At 44.6% G+C, this 19300-nt stretch overlaps 1 protein-coding gene across 1 annotated transcript; it reads right to left on the minus strand.

Moving 5' to 3' along the window:
* Positions 1 to 342: 342 nt before the first annotated feature.
* On the minus strand, positions 343 to 19298 carry LYAR (Ly1 antibody reactive). The gene is made up of 9 exons (XM_077878445.1): positions 19150 to 19298; positions 13606 to 13784; positions 11978 to 12092; positions 7694 to 7801; positions 7483 to 7566; positions 4183 to 4588; positions 3764 to 3850; positions 1133 to 1218; positions 343 to 659 (listed from the first exon to the last, which is right to left on the minus strand). The coding sequence occupies exons 2-9, from the start codon at positions 13725 to 13727 to the stop codon at positions 525 to 527; spliced, it is 1143 nt and encodes a 380-aa protein (XP_077734571.1). The 5' UTR covers positions 13728 to 13784; positions 19150 to 19298; the 3' UTR covers positions 343 to 524.
* Between the last annotated feature and the right edge of the window lie 2 nt (positions 19299 to 19300).

Consider the following 19300-nt stretch of genomic DNA (forward strand, 5'->3'; position numbering starts at 1 on the left):
GGGTGATTTCCCAAACGTGGTTACGGGCCATACCCCCAGTGTCTCAGGCTGAAGAGGGGCAGGGCCATGGTTGAGGATGGGCCAGACCCTTACGGAGAAATCTCTCAAGAGTGGGCCTTCCAGAGAGGCACCGATCGTTAAAAACAGGACTGTCCTGACCATAACTCACATATTTGAATGACACAACCCACAAAAACCTCTCATTAAAACTGTGTAGAAGTGATGCACTTAAATACTTTTTAGTCTGAGCAAAGGAGGCATTTCTTTTGGACTCCTCACATTTTTTAAAGTTTTCCACAATAAAAGTATTCTTTAAAGTACAATAATTTTCACCACCACAGATTTAGAATTTTGGATAAGAATATATTTTCTCATAAAAGTTCTACCAAAAATAGACTTTTTCTTTAACTTAAAAATACAGCTTTGGAAAGCAAAATTGGGAGTTGTTACACGTCATTACATATTTTATAAACAGTAGTGAAAGAAATCAACAGGATGGATTAAATTTTCAAATATAAAAATGCTCATTTCAAAAGCTTGACTTTGTCCTTTAGTAACTTAAAGGTGGGGTTCTTGCTGATTTTCTTGTTAAAGATTGTCAGGAGCTCCTCTTCCGATCTGTGATGTTCATTCGTGACTGCGTAATACTGCGCCAAGACCTTCACAAAGAGAAACAAAAATCAAATGGGTGATTTTTCCTGAAAATCTACCTAAAAGTACCCAGAAGTAGGCCAACAGTAAAAAATGAAAGAAGCCCAGGTGCTGATCACACAGGTGTGTTCTGCTTGTGGAAATCCAGGCAGCTGTACATACAGGAACACCTGCTGCATGTGTGTCACACAGTGACACAAAATTAAAAGCAAAATCCGAAGAAACCATTGCTTTGGTATAAGCAAAAGAGCAAAACATCGAGAACAGTAATTTTCACATATAACAGAATACTGTTCTGGCTAAGGAACTATGATGGGATCCCACCCAATTCCCTCCCATCAGCCCTGAGGGGCTAGTGAGCAGCTTGAAAATCACCAGGATACAAATGTGTAATAGATAAGAAATTAAAGAAAAAAACCAAAAACTGTACAATAAAGAAGGGACTCTCTCCAGCTTCTATACCAGGGTTTGTGCACCATACCTTTTTCCTCAGCTTTTTGATTGCTAGTTCATTGTCTGGGGCCTGTTTCAGAACTGCTTTAATAGTTCCCTTCCAGTTGAATTTACCTACAATATAAAGAATAATATGTAAAACATTTGGTTTTAGTGTCACTACCAGAGGGATAAGGAAACCCTCTGTGTGACATTTATTTTGCTACCCAGGAAATGAACCAGCCCTGACACTACCGAGTAGCAGGTGCCTGACCCGTCAGATCGCAAGCCTGACTCCCCTTCCAGGAACTTGCTCTTGGGAGGGAGTGGGTCAGGCAGGCATCCTAAGTACCATCACCACTATGAGAATAAAGTAGGAAGAATAAGTTACTCAATTTCAAGACTTCTGATCAAGACTGTAGTAGGGACAGATGCACAGGTCAATAACACAGAATTAAGAACCTGGAATAGCACCACACAAATATGCCAAGCTCATTTTTGACAAAGGTACAAATCAATTCAAGGAGATGAAAGTCTTCTCAACAAATGATGTTGGCACAATCATACACTGTTGGGCAAAAAAGCGAACCCTGTACTAAATCTCGTACTTTACATAAAAATCTACTCAAAATGGATCACGGACTTAAGAGTAAAATACAAAACTGTAAAACATGGAGAAAAATCATTGGAAAAAAACTCTCTGGGATCTAGGGCTAAAGCCAAGAGTTCTCAGATTTGGCACTAAAAGTGTGACCTGTTAAAGGTAAAATTACAAATCAGGCTTCATCAAAACTACAAACTTTGCTCCATAAAAGATTCTGTTAATGGGGTGCCTGGATGGCTCAGTTGGTTGCGTGTCTGATTCTTGATTTTGGCTCAGGGTTTTGAGGTCGAGCCCCTTGTCAGGCTCTACAGGGAGCGTGGAGCCTGCTTGGAGGTCTCTCTCCTTCTGTCCCTCCCCTCCCCCACTTGTGTGTTTTCTCTCTCTCTCGGAAAAAAAAAGGGAAAAAAATTTTCAAAAATTGCTAAAGAGAATAAAAAGACAAAATACAAACTGAAGGAAAAAAAAAACCTTACAAATCATGTATCCCACAAAGGATTAGTATTTAGGACTGGATATGTAAAGAACTCTCAGATCTTAACAGTAAGAAAGAAAACCCAATTTGAAAATGGGCAGAAGACAGGAACAGATGTTTCAATAAAGAGATACACAGATGGCAAGTAAGTACATGAAAAGATGTTCATCATCATTACAGATAAATTAAAGTCACCCCAAGCTACTACTACACACTTAGCAGAATGGGAAAAAACAAACAAACAAACATACAAAACAACAAAGAAAAAAACCACCACCACCAAAGCCTGACCAGGACGTGGGAAAACCAACCGAGTGCATCTCATGCTGCTGGGGCGATACAGAACACTACAGCCATCCAGGAAAATGCCAGCAGTTTCTTTAAAAACTCAATGCAGTCACCACACCACACAGCAACGTGCTCCTCGATGTTTCTTCCAGAAAAAGTGATGGGTGTTCCACACAAAAACATGTACATAAATACTGACACAGCTTTATTCATAGCAACCAGAGACTGGAAACCACCCACAAGTGTCCTTCTAGAGATGAATGGTCAAACAAACTGGCCCATCCATGCCATGTGGTGTTCCTTAATGAACATTAAGACTGGATTACCAATTCCTGTAGCAACCTGGATGTATCTTCAGAGAATAAGGCTGAGTGAAAAGAGTTAATCTCAAAAATTCACATACTAAATGATGCCACTTGGGTAACGTTCTGCAAATATGAAATGACAGAAATGGTGACAGACTAGTGATTGCCAGGGGAGAATTGGGCATGGCTCCACAAGGACCCACAGCGGGGCTCCCCGTGGCAGTAGAAACGTCGTCCATGACCAGTATCAGTGTCGGCACCCTGGTGGAGATTCCTAGCTGTATGGGGTAGGACTCCTGGAGGAAACCAGGAAGAGAATATATGGATAGCTAGGTCTCTAGTATTTCTTCCAACTGCACGTGAATCTACCATTGCTTTAAAACAACAAATGAATTTTAAAAAGCCTCGCATATTCCAAGTCCGGAGTGGGTGGGTTCCAAGCTAAGATATCTAACCCAGCTTAGGCAGTTACTGACCCTGCATTAATAAAGCCCTGATTCCCATTTGAATCCTGCAGTCTCTTCTTGATCAGCAGGACCCCAGGGAGCAGCTCTGGAAGAGGCAGCATTTAGCAGAACCACGAAGGCCAAGGACTGGATTCTGACAAGCACACAGCCTGGCTCAGGGAGCCGGTGGCCACAGAGTTCCAAGCAAGGAGACGCAGGGAAGAGCCAGTGGTGGGAGGGAACAGCTCAGTGTGGCAGGCACTTAGAGGAGAGTGAGAGGAGCAGAGGCAGGAAAGCAGGGAGAAGGGAAAGGGAACACAGTCTCAGAAAGCCATACAGGGTTTATCTTCCACTCCAAAGATCATGTATTTCCAGTCCAGACAGTTTCACCCATAAAGCTAGGTTGGAGGGTGGCCCACAGAGCGCTCCCTGGTTCCTCGGGAGCTGCACCCTGAGTCTGCCCTCAGTCTTCCCTTCATCTGGAGGGGCCGATCTACACGTAGGCCCTGGGTCATCTCCCCTCTACCCCAAGAGGGCAGACCTCTCCAAATAATGGCAGTGATACCTTTTGCAGGAGATTCGTGGTCCTCTGGTTCTCCACCCTCTGAAGGTCCTGAGAACTTTACCTTTTTCTTCTTAGATTCTATGTCATCTAGGTAAGTAAAAAGATTAAAAAAAAAAAAAAAAAAAAAAAAGATGAGCATTTCTGGTAGCAGCTACCATTCAATGAAAGGCATGCGTGGCCAGGACCCGAACACCCGTGTCATCTTGCCCACTGCCCAAGCAACCCCACCCCATGGGCTCCTCCTCCGCGTCATAGGAGCACATGGTGAGGAGAGGGGGTGCACTTGCCTAGCCTGAGCCCAAAGCTTATGCTGTCTGCCTTATGGTCCAAACGTGAGGTCTAACAGATTTTACATGGCCCCAACTCACTGGTTCACAATATACTTGACAAAGCCCAGAGCATACGCTAGCCACACACACCTTCCGAGTGCTTCTGCTTTCTCTTCCCAGGCCGGGCTTTCCTGGACTCCTCGGCATCTCCCTCCTCAGCTCTGTCAGCGGCTCCCTTGGCCTCACCCGCCTTGCTCTGGCTCTTCTTCCCTGCAGAGGCAGGGGCCTCCTCTCCGGCCTCCTGGCCTGTTTTGCGCTTCTTAGGCTTCTGACCTTTCGAATTCTCTTGGTGGTTTTCTAATTTTAGTTCTTTCTTCTCCTTCTTTCTATTCTTCTGCCTTTCTTCCTTCCTTTCTCTTTTATTCTTCTTTACCTCTGCTTGCTTTTCTGTGGGGTCATTTGTTCCAACGGCTAGAACCTTGGTAGAGAGCTCTGCGCGGGGCGGGCTGGCCACCTGGGCGAGTGGCTGCTGGGCTTGACCCTTACTGACTGCTTCCTTATTACAAAGCAAAACCGAGAAACACGTAAATACTCCAGACCGTTGTTCACATCACTGCATGTGTCAACTGAGCAAACTGTTCAAGAAAAAGGTCTACTACTTACCATTTTATAACTCTGACCACCCCCAGCCCCCTGCCAAGAGCTAAAACATAGCAGTAAGTATATCAAATGCAAAATAAACTTCCCCCAGCCCACACTCCACCCTGCGTTTAACAGACATTTTCATTCTACTGGAAAAGTAAAGAATCCTTATGTCACTTAAGCTAGACCTTCAATTCTGGCTCACTCTTCGCCTTTCTTCCTGATAGAAGATGAGCACTCAGGTGTGGCAGAAACCACAGGATTTGTGTGCATCTGCAGACCTGGGTTCAAGCACCAACTCTGTGAATTACTAGCCGGGTGACTCAGGGCAAGTTATTTATCTGCTCCAAACCGATTTCCTCACCAATAAAATGGAACGTAGTAATATTTACCTTATACAGCTAATGTGCGAATAAAATGGGAAGTAATGTCATGTGCTTATTAGCAGCTCGTGATGCTCAGTAAGGAGTGGACTGAGGCGGCGGCAACCTCTGGACTTCTGCACCTAAGACCTGTGCCCCGGCCCCATCTTCATTGGTTACCAGCCAGGGGACAAGCGAGTCACCTCCAGTCTTCCTTTGGGAGACTGGGTCGCAAGGAGGGAGCTCCTACTCCACCCCCCCACCCCTCCACCCCCCCCCCCAATGAGCCGAAGAAAGGACTGGCTTTGATTCTGGCCTCATTCAGTGCTCAGCCCTGGCTGCGAGTGCAGCCCCTAGGAGAGGGACTGCAAACTAACTGGCTGCCGTGTCCCCAGCAGCTCAGAGAAGTGAGTCAGGCCAGGCACATGGGGGCAGGCAGAGAATGAGCTCAGAAACCAGACTCAGGAGGAAAGAAGAGACAAAGTCGCCTCACTCCTGGCCTGCAATTTCATTCCTATTTTAGAGTCAGGCACAGTTATGCCCACTGAGAGCCACAGACCTCAGCCTGCCTTCCACCCAATCCCAACCATGTCTCTAGCTGGTGCCTCCCCTCTGCACCCAGAAGACAGTCGCCCCATCTGGCAGCCACTCTGTAACAGGGGGATGAACTCCTTTCCCACCTTTTTTCTACTTCATTACAGACTCTCTCTTCAGTGACACCTCCGCTGACCCTCTTTCCTAACAGAGCCCCTCCCACCTCCCATCCCTCCTCCTGCCTTCTATCTCTTCCTTGTGCTTCCCACGCCCTGTCCTGCTGTTCTGGCCCAGACCCACATGTGGTCGCCTGTCCCACACTGGAACATAGCTCTGCAATGGCAGGACTTTGGCCTGAGGACAGCTGCCTGCATAGGGACCAGGCACGCTCTGTGCTGGAGCAGACAAAGCAGCCCAGTAGAAGAGGACAGAAGGCCTCTAGCTGGCTGGATAAACACCAAGAGGCATGAACGGAGGGGGCCACAGGGCCGTTTGCTTTTGCCACACACAGAGATGTGCTGTGAAGTCCATAGGACAGAGGCAAACAGCAATAAGCCATGTTTTAGAATTATAGAGTTCAGTTTATCATAAGCTACATACTGGTTATTCATTTACTTCTTAATATGTTCACAGTTTCAAAAGGGAAATCATAAAAAAAACTTTAAAAAAAACCTCTGCAGTGTACTAAGTAATTCCAAATCTTTGATTCTCACTTAAAATAATGGAAGTAACCTTTAAAAAGCAGGTGCCACAGAAATGCTAATTAAATGACTGGTTATAGCGTTCATTTCAGCACCACACGTACTACAACTAGAATAATGCAGAGAAGATTAGCACAGCCCCATGCAAGGGTGGCACCAACGTGACTAGTTCTAAGATGCCAAAGACCCAACCTGTATGTTCTGGAAGAGACAGATGCCAGGACAGTGTCACGGTTATCCCAATGTGCTGCCCAAACTATTCTGTGTATGTCAGTCAACTCCTGGCAATATGAGTAGAATAAAATACAGTCAGAAAATCCCACTGTCGTTTTTAAAACTACTAATGATGTAAGTCTCCAAATGGGATATAAGCAAGGTGCAGGTGGAATACATGGGGAAAAAATTTTAAATTAACAGCATCACCAATAAGGTGGCCATAGGATATCAAACCGAGACTCTGCATGTAATCCACATCCAGGGGTCTCTCAGATCAAACCTGACAGGTGACAGACTGAATCACGTCAGTGGGGTTCTCACTCCCCAGAGGGAAGGAGACAGATGCTCAGCAGGTACCCACTACACAAAACACCCACAGAAAGAGGTGCTTTAATAGCTTCAGCTGCTTTAATGCCTTAACATATACGGGGCCTTCTGTGGGCCCCTCACCTAAAGGAACACCTCGTCACTCCCATGTCCTCAACTGTTTATTTCTCTTCATGGCACCGTCGCCACCAGTGATATTTTACATTTTTTGTTCAGGGCATGGCACAGATCAGGTGCTCACCAAGTACTGAATAAATGCATGAATGGGACTACCCGCTTTTCTTTAAGACAAGGAAACTGAGGCTCAGAGAGGTAAAATAAAGTGCCCAAGATCAAACATTTGGCCAACAGCACAGCAGGGATTCAAACCAGGTCTGTCAGACACCCAGAGCCCCTGTTCTTTCCATTATATCCCACTGCCTGATTTCTAACCCAAGTTGTCTCATGTTAGCTGGTACTGTTATCAAACATTGGGATTAAATACCTTTCTCTGCACAATAAGGAAATCTTCTCTGCAGTACATTCAGTTTATTCTTCCCCATAAATGAAGGCACAAAGAGGCTCTCTGCAAAAGAAGGCTGTCTTGACCTCCAAAAATAAGACATTCCCATTTCATTATTACTAATCACTTTTGCCACACTACAAATCTAAAATTAGATCCGACTTACGTTGCTGGAAGCTTCAGAAAAGATATTCCACACCTGCTCCAGAACAGATTCATTATGGACTTTTAAACTGTTCTTCATCCAGTTCTATAAGGAACAAAAAGAAAAACAAACCCCACTTGTTCCATTTTGACAGGTACAGGTAAATGCGAGCTCAGTCACCAAGGGGCCACATATCCCCTCCAGTCAGGGAAGGCAGAGCAAATACACATACCTGAAATTTTGCCCTTTTCCTGGGAACGTTGTCAAAACCACTAATTTGCTCTAAAAGTTCCCTCACTTTGGGGCTGACATTGGGTCTTTTTATTAATTCATTAATTTTCTACAAAAAAGATGAAACAAAAATAATAAACAAGTGGCACAGGAGCTTCATGAAAGACAAATTAAGCATCCTTCCCATGGCTAGAAGTTTCTCATTTCAAGGCTAGATTTTATTTATTTATTTATTTTTAAAGATTTTATTTATTCATGAGACACACAGAAAAGAGAGAGAGCGAGAGACAGAGACACAGGCAGAGGGAGAAGCAGGCTCCATGCAGGGAGCCCGATGTGGGGCTCGATCCCGGGTCTGCAGGATCAGGCTCTGGGCCGAAGGCAGTGCTAAACCGCTGTGCCATCCGGGCTACCCCTCAAGGCTAGATTTTATATTAACATCTATGCTTACAAATTCACCAGTGTACTAGGAGTCTTTGCCAGAGCAATTAGGCAAGAAAAGGAAATAAAGGCATCCAAAATAGAAGTAAAATCATCTCTGTTGATAAATGATTTTGTCTTAACTTGTACAACACTCTAAAGATTCCACAAAAAAATGCCATTAGAACTGATAAATTCAGCAGTCATAGGATGCAAATCCACACTTGAAAATTAAGTTCTAGATTTCTATACACTAACAATCTAAGAAGGAAATTAAGAAAACAATTCTATTTATAATAGCATCAAAAAGAATGAAATACTTAAAAATAAACATACTTGTTAAGGAGGGGAAAGACTTGTACACAGAAAACTGTAAACATTATTGGAAATAATTTAAAGACACAAATAAATGGAAAGACATCCATGTTTGTGGGTTGGAAGACTTAATAACAAGATGGCAATACTAACCAAAGTGATGTACAGATTCAAATGTAATCCCTATGAAAATCCAATTGACATTTGTGGTTTTTTGCAGAAATAGAAAACTCTATTCTAAAATTCACATGGTATCTGAAGGGACAATAACTATAACAATCTTGAAGAAGAATTAAGTAGGAAGTCTCATGCTTTCTGATTTCAAAGCTCACTGCAAAGTTAGAGTAATCAAAAAAGCATGGCACTGGCATAACGATGGACGTATCAACCAGTACAATGGGGAGCCCAGAAATAAACCTCGCCTATATGGGCAAATGATTTTCAAAAAGAGTGACAAGACCATTCGGTGGAGGAAGACCAGTCTTTCCACAAACAGTACTGGAAAAAATGGGTATCTACATGGAAAGGAATAAAGCTGAACTCTAACTGTATACAAAAATTAACTTAAAATGGATCAAAGACCCAAACTTAAAAGCTAAAACCATAGAACACTTAGGAGAAAACAGGGAGAAAGTGCCATGACAATGGATTCGGCAATGATCTCTTGTATGTGATCCCAAAAAAAGCACAAAAACAAAAATTAAGTTGAACTACATAAAAATTTTATAATTTTTGTACATCAAAGACATTGTCAACAGAGTGAAGAGGCAGTTCAGGGAATAGGAGAAAATATTTGCAAATGATTTATCTGATAAGGCATTCATATCCCAAATATATATAAAGAACTCCTAAAACTCAGAAACAAAAAACAACCCAATTAAAATATGGGCAAAGGGCTGGAATAAACATTTCTCCAAAGAAGATATTACAAATAGCCAATAACACATGAGAAGCTACTCATCATCATCATCGTTAGGGAAATGCAAATCAAAACCACAGCAAAATACTCTGTTATACCCCCTTAGGATAAAAATAATAAAATAGGCATTTTATCAAAAAAGCTGAAAAATAAGTGTTGGGGAGTATGTGGAGGAATCGGAACCCTTGTGCACTGCTGGTGGGAGTGTCAAATAGTGCAGCCACTATGGAAAACAGTATGGTGGTTCCCCAAAAAACTTAAAAATCCAGCTATTCCTTCTGGATACATGCCAAAGAGAACTGAAAGCAAGGACTCAAACATATTTGTAGACCCATGTTCACAGCAGTATCATCCACAATAGCCAAAGGCTGAAGCAACTGAGGTAACTGTCAGCATATGGTATATAAACAAAATATGGTCCATCCATACAATGGAATATTGCTCAACTTTGAAAAGAAAGGACATTCTGACACACGCTGCAGCATGGACGAAACTGGAAGGCATCATGCTCAGTGAAATAAGCTAGTCACAAAAAGAACAAATACTATGTGAGTCCACTTCTATGAAATCCCTAGAATAGTCAAAGTCCTAGAGACAGCACAATGGTGGGTGCCAGGGGATGGGGGAGGAGATGTGAAGACGTAGTGTTTGACAGGACAGAGTTTCGGTCTGGGAAGATGAAAAAGTTCTGGAGATGGGATGGTGGTGATGGCTGCACAATGTGCAGGTACATAATTGTGTACTTAAAAATGGTTAAAATGATAAAACTCTATGTCATGTATAATTTGCCACAATTTAAAAAAAAATTGGGAAAATAAAGAAAAAAACCCAAAACTGATGAAAAGAATCAGACAAAAATGATATTACAGACAAGGAAATTACTTGAGGACCAAGGCGACAGGCAGCATTAAGATCTAATAAATAAATCTAATAAATAAATAGCAAGAACAGAACAAAGATGAAAATTAAATTAGTGACCTAGAGAAAATGCTGATGGCAATCTCAGTGAAGGCAGAGGAAAAAGACAATTATTATAGCTTGGACAAGAACAGTACATAAGAAAGATGGTCACTCACAAGCCAACAAAAGGACAAGTAACAACAAACGGACAATGTCCCTGTGTTAGGAAAGAATGAAAGCTATATATAAACAGACCAGGAAAAAATGGGTCCAGGATACTAAGAGGAGGATGAAACAAAGATTCTCTAGGCACTCAGGCAGAACAAATCTAGACAATGACACAAACATCGATAAGGAAGATGCCAAGTGGGCTGGGCACTTGCCAGAGTGGCATACGGTGTCAGAAGAGAACAGGGCATTAATGACAAAGTTTGAAGGAAAACACTGTGACCCAAGCAAGCGGGCGATCTCTCCCTGACCGTAGTATCCATCTGTGGGTAAGCAGAGAGACATCTAGAAGGATACTCATTAATACTGACAAGATTCCAAAATTTTGTCTCTAAAACTATAGAGCTTAAGAATTTAAAGAAAACACAAAACCCCTGAATCCACTTCCATCAGAGAGTTCACAGCAGGCTGGATTTATTCTCCCAGTGTATCACATTTAGTCTGTTCCATCTGTAACTTGTCAACTAGGGGTTTAGGGAGGAATCAGCTGGCTAGTGGACCGGGGGACCAGGACAGAACCTGAAGGAGAACTCTGGTCTATAATACAGAGATGCTGCTACTAAGGCCTGACAGTTTACAGCAGAGGGTAGCAAACCTTCTGCCCCAACTACTCATCACCCTTGCAGCATTAAGTAACAATGGATGGTATGTAAACAAATGGGCATGGCTGTGGTGGACTGTGGTTTGCTGACCCTGCCTGTAGAGAATTTCATTCAACATAGGACAGAACTCATACACCCAAGTACCTCAAGCTTGAGGCCTATAGAACATTATCTGTTTTTCAAGGGGGATTAACATATAGCATGAGCCCAATAGTGAGGCTTATGCCACTAGCCTATGTATCTTAGTTAGGAGAAGTTTCATTAGTTTCTCAATCTGCACTGGGCAGATTAGTCCTTTGTGGATAAAGAACTTTCCCTCCCAGGAGCTGGCTGACTCCGTAAGCTAGTGAATACCAGAAAACTCACTTTCAACCCCTATCATCAAAGGGAGTTAACTATTATTTATTTGGTTTATAGAATAGAGAATTTCCACAAAGACGGCATTTGTCTTTTTTATCTCCTACCTTCTATTTTGATCCTTTCTTCTGCTATCCGTTCAGTAAGTGGTAAGTACCATTCTGGAAGGTATACCTGTCAATTAAGGATTTTGCTGCTTTTGCCATTTTTACTGTGCATGTTTCCACTTTAAGTAGAAAATTCCTTATACTTAAAGCAGGTAAGTATTAGAAAGCTTCCATTCAGTTTTGTAGCCAAGGGAAAGACCGTGAGAATTCTAAATTGTTTCTGCAAGTCTGCAAAGCCTATGGATTAAAGACAAAATACACTGCAACTGTATTAAACAGAGAAAGAACTCTGTCATGATTTAGTTGTTTAACTTCAGTCTGTTCCAAGACATGATGTTTCTGCGTCTCATCTGCACATATGATGCATATATTCTTAGGCTTCCAGAGAAAGTAGAAGATATCAGAAGAAGCTACCTGATGAACCAGAAGGACCTTACCTGAATCCATGCCTGCTGTTTAACATCACCTTTGTGGGTTTTACCTTCATAACCTTTGCCACCATACTTTTGTTCTTCACTGATGCACTTCACATGGTTTTTGTAGTCATCACCCCTTCAGAGTGAAAGAAAGTTCTACCGTCAGACTGATTCTCCAACTGGAGGCTCCATCCAATGCTCACAGGCTGCCCCTACCTTTTGCATTCCAGTTTTACTATGCTTATAACCTCATCAGGCACATTTTTCTTCTTCCAAATTATTCAATATAAAGACCACCATCAAACTTTCCATCCTTTTTTTTTTTTTTTTTAAAAGATTTTATTTATTCTTGCAAGACAGAGAGACAAAGAGAGAGAGGCAGAGGGAGAAGCAGGCTCCATGCAGGGAGCCCGATGTGGTACTCGATCCCAGGACTCCAGGATCACACCCTGGGCCAAAGGCAGGTGCTAAAGCACTGAGCCACCTGGACTGCCCTCTACCCATTTTTAATGTACAAATGTCTTAAACTCAATTGACAGGCAGTATTTTTTTAAGTGACTATATATAGTATGTAAGAAAAAAAAATTATCTGCAATGGGGTGGCTTCAGCTTAAATAACAATATCTGTATGATTTTCTGGTAAGATAGTAGGCCATCAATAATTAGTTGTAGAGTAAGTTAAAAGCTGGAGTAAAATGGTGGTATCTTATCACTGAAAAGTTCTACATCTGTGAGTCTTGGTAAACAAGGAGACTCAATTCTGTCTCATATGATCATTTTGAAACTGCAAGATCCTTGGGAAATGTCTGGGACTAGGTTGGGGGCAAAGTCCCCCAATAAGAAACAACCCAACTTTCACCTGTTTTATGGATCAGGTTTCCTCCCAGGATTAGGTATGAACAAAGACTTTAGCAGTTGCCAAAACTGCTTTAAAAAAAAAAAATCACTGCTCTAGAATGAAATTAAAATGGACTGTTAGCAAATGTCATCCAACACCACAGAGGACACTGAAGCAAATGCACCAAAAGCTGCCTTTGCACTTAACCCGTGTGAAGCTGAAGGGGACAGAGTGTTAAAACTGCGGTGAGCCATCTGCAAATAATGACCCACCTTAGGAAAGAATTGATAAGCATGTCAAAGACCGGTCCCACCCCCAGCCCTTAGTCCTCACCTTTCCAGAGACCCCTCAGTGGAAGTACCTGACACACTTGGGGGCCAGGAGCTCACTCTTACCATCACCCTGAACTTCTAGGGGGACCTAGTCTCTCCCCCTGTCCCCTGCTACTGTGAATAAGTCAACTCATTTTCTGGTTTATAAATCCAGCTCTTCAGTGTGACCAGCACACCACGCTCCTCTAAAGCCTTACTCTGGGTGGTTACCTCTTAGGGTCTGGTAATGGCAGCAAGGAGGTGTCGCTGAGTGCCACTGACAGGCTACATGCTCCAGACATCCCCATCCTCCTTCCCTTTGTCTTCTCTTTGGATTGTCCTTAGAAAGCAAATAGGCTGTAAAGCACTTTTTTTTTTCTTAATTTCTTTCCTCAAATTTGCCTCTATTTTTTTTTTTTTTTTTAAGCCTTCATGGGGCCAGGGCTTCTAAAACTGGTCTGGACCTTTAATATGATCTACATGAATTATGTAGAACTTACCAGAAATCTTTACCACAGTCAATGCAAGACAGGCATTCACAGTTTCTGCAAACAGCCACATGCTTTTCCACTTGTACTTTCTTCACTGATTCACCACATGCATTGCATGTAAAAAATACCATTTTTACCTAAATGGGTAAGTATCTATTCTCTATCCAAGATAGGTTTGAAGTCTTGTCCTAAGAGAAAATTAAAAGAAAGGAAAAAATAATTATCATTGTAATCTGAAACTTCTATTCCCAATAAACCATCATACAGCACACTTTTCAACCAGAATTTCACATGAAAATAGCTACAAAGAACAGAATCAAAGTTGATCAGCAATCTATATAAAACTCTACCAGCATGTAAGTAAAGTTATAATTAACAGAAATAATAGCAGACATCTGTTAAGCAGATGTTTACCTTGTGCAGGGCCTATTCTAAAAGCTTTACAGGTATTAAATTTAATCCTCACAGCAACCCTGTGAGGGGAGGTCTATTGTGTACAATTTGCAAGACAAATGGAGACACAGAGAGATTAAGTTACTTGCCCAAGGTCACACAGTAGCAAAACCAGGATTTAAATTTGCCAGGCTGGCTCTAGGAGAGAAGTTTTAGGGGCATTAAGCAAAATGTCCACCTTTTCTAATAAGGTGAAGCTTGCTTTGCACCCCCCTTGCCCTTAGATGTGAACTGCCAAATTACCTCAGATCCCCAAATATAAGAACAACATAGTAAGGGAAGCGTGGGGAGTTTAGGAAGGTTTAGAAAATCAAGAGGTCTAAACGTTTCTCAAAGCACAAAAACATTCACACAGGCATGACTACATAGCCACAGGTGTTAAATATAAGGATGTGTTCTTTGGTCTTAGTGGACAAGGAGGAGGTGGGGGAGGGGCCTCCTTCATGTCGCTTCTCATCAGATCAATAAAGAAGTGGAATTATATATATCAAGGTGTCCCAGCTGCTGGGTGCTGAATTACTGGAAGGCATTCACAAACCTACGTGTCCCAAGCACTGCCCCAAGGTTTAGTATATGTTGCAAATACATAACTGCCATTTACCGATTCATGGAGACCCTACTGTGCTCAACAAAACAAATTCATCTGAAAGTGTTATGGAAGTCACAGTAACTTTCCATGGCTACAGAATTTTTTAATCACATCCTTAAAGATTACTGTCATTTTACATTAGAAATAAGTTTCAGAGCAAAAATACTGACAACTGTTTGACCCAGCATCTTCTCCGTCCTTATAAAGGCGAAGGTAAGGGTCAAATAAACTGGTGCACTTTGATTTATACAGAAATCCTTCAGCACGTATGAGCAGTTGGGTTCACAAGAGAGTTTCCATGGACGAAATCACTCTCTCTCCTCCACTCCCACATTCTGGGTCACTGCCAGAGAGGTCACACATAAGGAAGTTTTCAGGGCCGTTCCCTTCCATTCAGCCTTGAATGGAAATGTACATCCTGGCCTCAACCCCAGGTTTACAAAGGCCCAGCCATCACTCTTGGAAGCCCCTTGCCCTGTGGGGCACTGTCAGATGTCAGCTTGCCTGACATTCCACATACGAAAGCAGGTCCACGGCTCTGTGTTCCCCTCCACAGCTTGCCATCAGCTTGGCAAGGGAGGGCATATGGTCAGCTACCGCCTCGCTAACACCCAATCTAGAGGGAAGCAAATGTGATTCTTCTGGGATGTGAGGCAACTGTGACCATCTCTCATCTGGTTATCATAAAGGTTATCACATCTGGTGTCAACTAGTCATGAGTCCTGGGAAGTCGCTATCACGTGGACTATGACTCAGCTCCCCCCAAGCTTGGCATTCTGCACAGATGGATGCTCAATCAATGGCAGGCAATGATATCATCGGCCGCCCTGCCTCACAAGGAGAGAACAAAGGTCAGACAAGAACTGACGTGTTATTCAGTAGTCTGTGGGAGCACTTTTGTGTACAAACTAGAGCAAATCATTTAGTCACCAAGAAATGGATGGCCATCATAACCACAAGGTACAAGCAGCTGTGTTAAGACAAATTATCTGCTGGAAATTTTAAAAGCACTTTTGTTATGAAATCTGACCAGGAAAAGTACCCCCTCAAACTTAAGCTATGGCCTAGAGCTTTTTGACTTTCATTGCAGAGGTCCGTTCTGTTTCTCGATCGAGGGGGTGAGAGGAGGGGAGGTTTCGGCAAGCTTTGAGATCCAACTGGGAGATTCAGTCTGTCATGGAAGGTCAGGGATGAAAGGCCTGGGAAGGACAGCTGGAAACAAAACGTATCAACTGAAAGAAGCCAGTAATGTTGACAAAAAAGATGCTTGGAATATCTGTGCAAAACATGTTCTCTCTCTGGGGATTAGCCTACATGGTGTAAACATCAATTCAGAAGAGGATTAGAATTTGGTCACATGTCCACTGGAAAAATACCCCTTCAATGATTTTCATTTGGTCTTTTGTGGCAAATGTTCATATTTAGAAATCTGGTGTTTTTTTTCTTTTTAAGCAGAATAGGTAGCTTGTGGAGTAAGTCACAACTCTGTCTCTGAGAGCCTCAGGTTCTTAGAGCCACGGATGCATTTCTACACTTGATCTGAATCAGGAACAGTGGGGCCACCTGCTTGTTAATGAGATAAGGTCTGTAAGGAGCTTACCCCTCCCTTATTTAGAGCCCCAAAGACACCCCGGCACTAGCCAAGAGTCACCTTGATTACACATCTTATCTGAACACCTTTCCTGTGTGCAGTAAACACTTGTGTGTCTGTCTGTAAGGGGGGTGGAGTGCAAAGAACAGCAAGCTCCGAACCACCTAACTGCACATTGGACAAGGTGGCCCAAGTCTTAGCAGGCTTAAGACTGCAGAAGTGTAAATGTTACAAACTTACAAAAAGATGCCTTCTGAAAATTCAGTCCCTCTAAGGGAAGAGGGCAAGCACTGCCTTAAAAATTTAAACTTCCACAAATCTCACAAAACTAAGTAAATGTGAAAGAACCTTAAACTTTCAAATGGATGTTTTTGGTAAATGTGTAACATTTATACTTTTGGCAATTTGGAAAGCTGAAAGCCAGTTGCATTAAGACGTTATGATACCCTATCCACAGGGCTCAGATATTACATATTTCAACTTTTAGCCCACCGTGTAAAGACATGATGGCATGCTTCATTGGGCTAAATAAAGATCCCCTTTTCCTTTCCTGGCTCAGGATAGCCACAGAGATTTTTTTAAAGATTTTATTTATTCATGAGAGATGGAGAGAGAGAGAGAGAGAGAGAGAGGCAGAGACACAGGCTGAGGGAGAAGCAGGCTCCCATGCAGGGAGCCCGACACGGGACTCATCCCAGAACTCCAGGATCACACCCTGGGCTGAAGGTGGTGCTAAACCGCTGAGCCACGGGGGTTGCCCAGCCACAGAGATTCTGTGTGCTCTTCCATCTAGAGATGGGGACCCATGAAAAGAGAAAGCAGTGTTCGTGGACTAGTCAAAAGCATACTCAAGTTTTCACTCCAGTTAAGTCACTGTGATTCATTTCGGCAGACCTCTGGTCAATGCCGAGTGTGCACTGGGATCCACATGCACCCGGGTGCCTTCCCCAAAGGAGGCCAGTCCCTGTGTGAGCTTCCGACTGTCCGTTCACCTTATGATCTTCTCAGCACATGCTACAAGCCAAGAAAAAGATGATGAGTTACAGAACACGATCGCTAGCTCTCCATAAAGCCACTTCATACTAATAGTCAGAATTGCACCCAACACCTCTACAACAGGTATGATCACATTACCACCCCAGCATCTGTAAGAGATAGTGGAGGCTCAGAGAGGTTAAGTGATTAGGCTGGAGACATAGGGAGTGGCAGAGGTAGCCTGAGACAAGCTCCTGCCCTGCTCCTCTCTCTTGACTTGTCATGTTTTTCGCCGTTTGCTTGGCCACTACTCAGTGAGCAGAAGCCGGAGGCCCTCATCCCAAAAGAAAAACTAAAAAAAAAAAAAAAGAGCAAAAACAGCAAAGGCTCTACAGTGACCTTCCATTTTACACCGAGCAGAGATACCATCCTTGTCACAACTGAGGTCAGGTGTCAGAAAATGAGTCTGAGTTGAGGGGAGCAGGCAGCAATAACAAGGGGCTGGGAACTTATGAGGGACTTGGGACACCTCAGGGGTCCTCTTACCAGGATGGTGGCCCTGTTCGGTTGAATGTTGTTGACTCAGGGCCAGAGATCTGAGCTGGAGCCAGCATCTACCAATGAAAAATGACCTCAAGCTATCCTAACTTCCCAGATTCTGTTCATCTATAAAATGGGTCCAAAATCTATCTTAAGAGCTTTGTGTGGAAGATAAGAAATAGGAAAGATTCATCCTTACCCAACAGTAGAAAGTATTTCCTATGACCTATTAATTTGCCCACTCCACCACCCTGTTACCTGATACAAGGGCCTCATATTTAGTTCTAGAATTGGGTTCTAGAGTTCTTTTTAAACCTTCCTGCCTTTACATTTTTATATTGTTTATTTCTGCAAACACTACACTCCCTATTCTTTAAACATTCTCGCACAGGCATGTAGGCGCAGACCTAAACCTCAAACAGCCCACCTGTGAGGTGGGGGGGGGGGGGGGGCAGGCTGGCAACCACAGCGCAATTCCCAGTGAGCCCCACGACCTCCAACAAGTCACTGTCCCCTCTTAGCTTCGGGTCCTCCCATCTGTGAAGCGAGGTGCCAGGAGCCCCTTCCAGGGGTGGAATTCCAAGACACGAAGGGTATGGCGCAAGGGAAGGACAGAGGAGTACACACTGCCTCCCATGTGGCCTCAGCCTGCGGGGTGACGAGGCTCCCCATGTGCACTCACCCTGTGAGGCAGGTACATCTATGTCCACCCAACAGATGGGCGCACCGAGGCGGGGCCAGTGGAGCCATGTCCCCCCGCCTCCCCAGAACTACATCACCAGCATCCCTTGGGTGTATCGGTATCCGTGCAAGTCTAGCGCGGGTCAGACGCGCTGTGCTAGGCTCTGGGCCTGGGGGTGCTGGGTGAGTCCCAAGGAGCCCTCCGCAGGGAGGTCAGCCGTGCAAGTACCCCCCACGCCGTTCCCCAGTCTCCCCGGAAGCAGGTGCTGCAGGCAGCCCCGTCCTGGGTGGCCAACAGGTCTGCGCGCGTGCAATCCTCGCAGCAGATCTCGGGTTCTGTGTTCGCCCCTTCGTAGACCGACAAACGGCGGCACAGGAGGAGTAACTCGCAGGTCACCCGCGGAGCTAGGGGCAGACCTGAGTCGCGGGCGGCGGCCGGGGCGCCCTCCGTCGGTCCAGGCCGCCCCGGAGGGACGCAGCCCCCCAGGCCTCGGGGAGCGCGAGCTGGCCCGCCTCGCAGCCGGCCGCAGCCCAGCCCCGCGGGGACCCTGCGCGAGGACCGTCCCGCCTCCGACCAGGCTCTTCGCCGCCCGCGGGACGAAGGCCACGGGACGGCCCGCCTCGTCCTTCCGCGGGGAAAGCCCCAGGAGGGGTCCAGCGGTGGAAACGCCGGCGCCAGCCCACCGCCCGCCCAGCCCCAGCCTCCCGGGGCGCCGCCCCTCACCTCTCCGCCGGCGCCCGCCAACGGTTTCAACCCGCCGCGAGGAGCACGTGGAGACGCAGCCGCCCGTCCCGCGCCGCAGCCGCCTCCCTCCGGGCGCCCCCCCGCGCCTGCGCCGTCCCGGCGGAAGTGACGTCCCCGGAAGCCGGAGGCG

Source organism: Canis aureus, chromosome 2 (assembly GCF_053574225.1).
Source record: "Canis aureus isolate CA01 chromosome 2, VMU_Caureus_v.1.0, whole genome shotgun sequence".
NCBI lineage: Eukaryota > Metazoa > Chordata > Mammalia > Carnivora > Canidae > Canis > Canis aureus.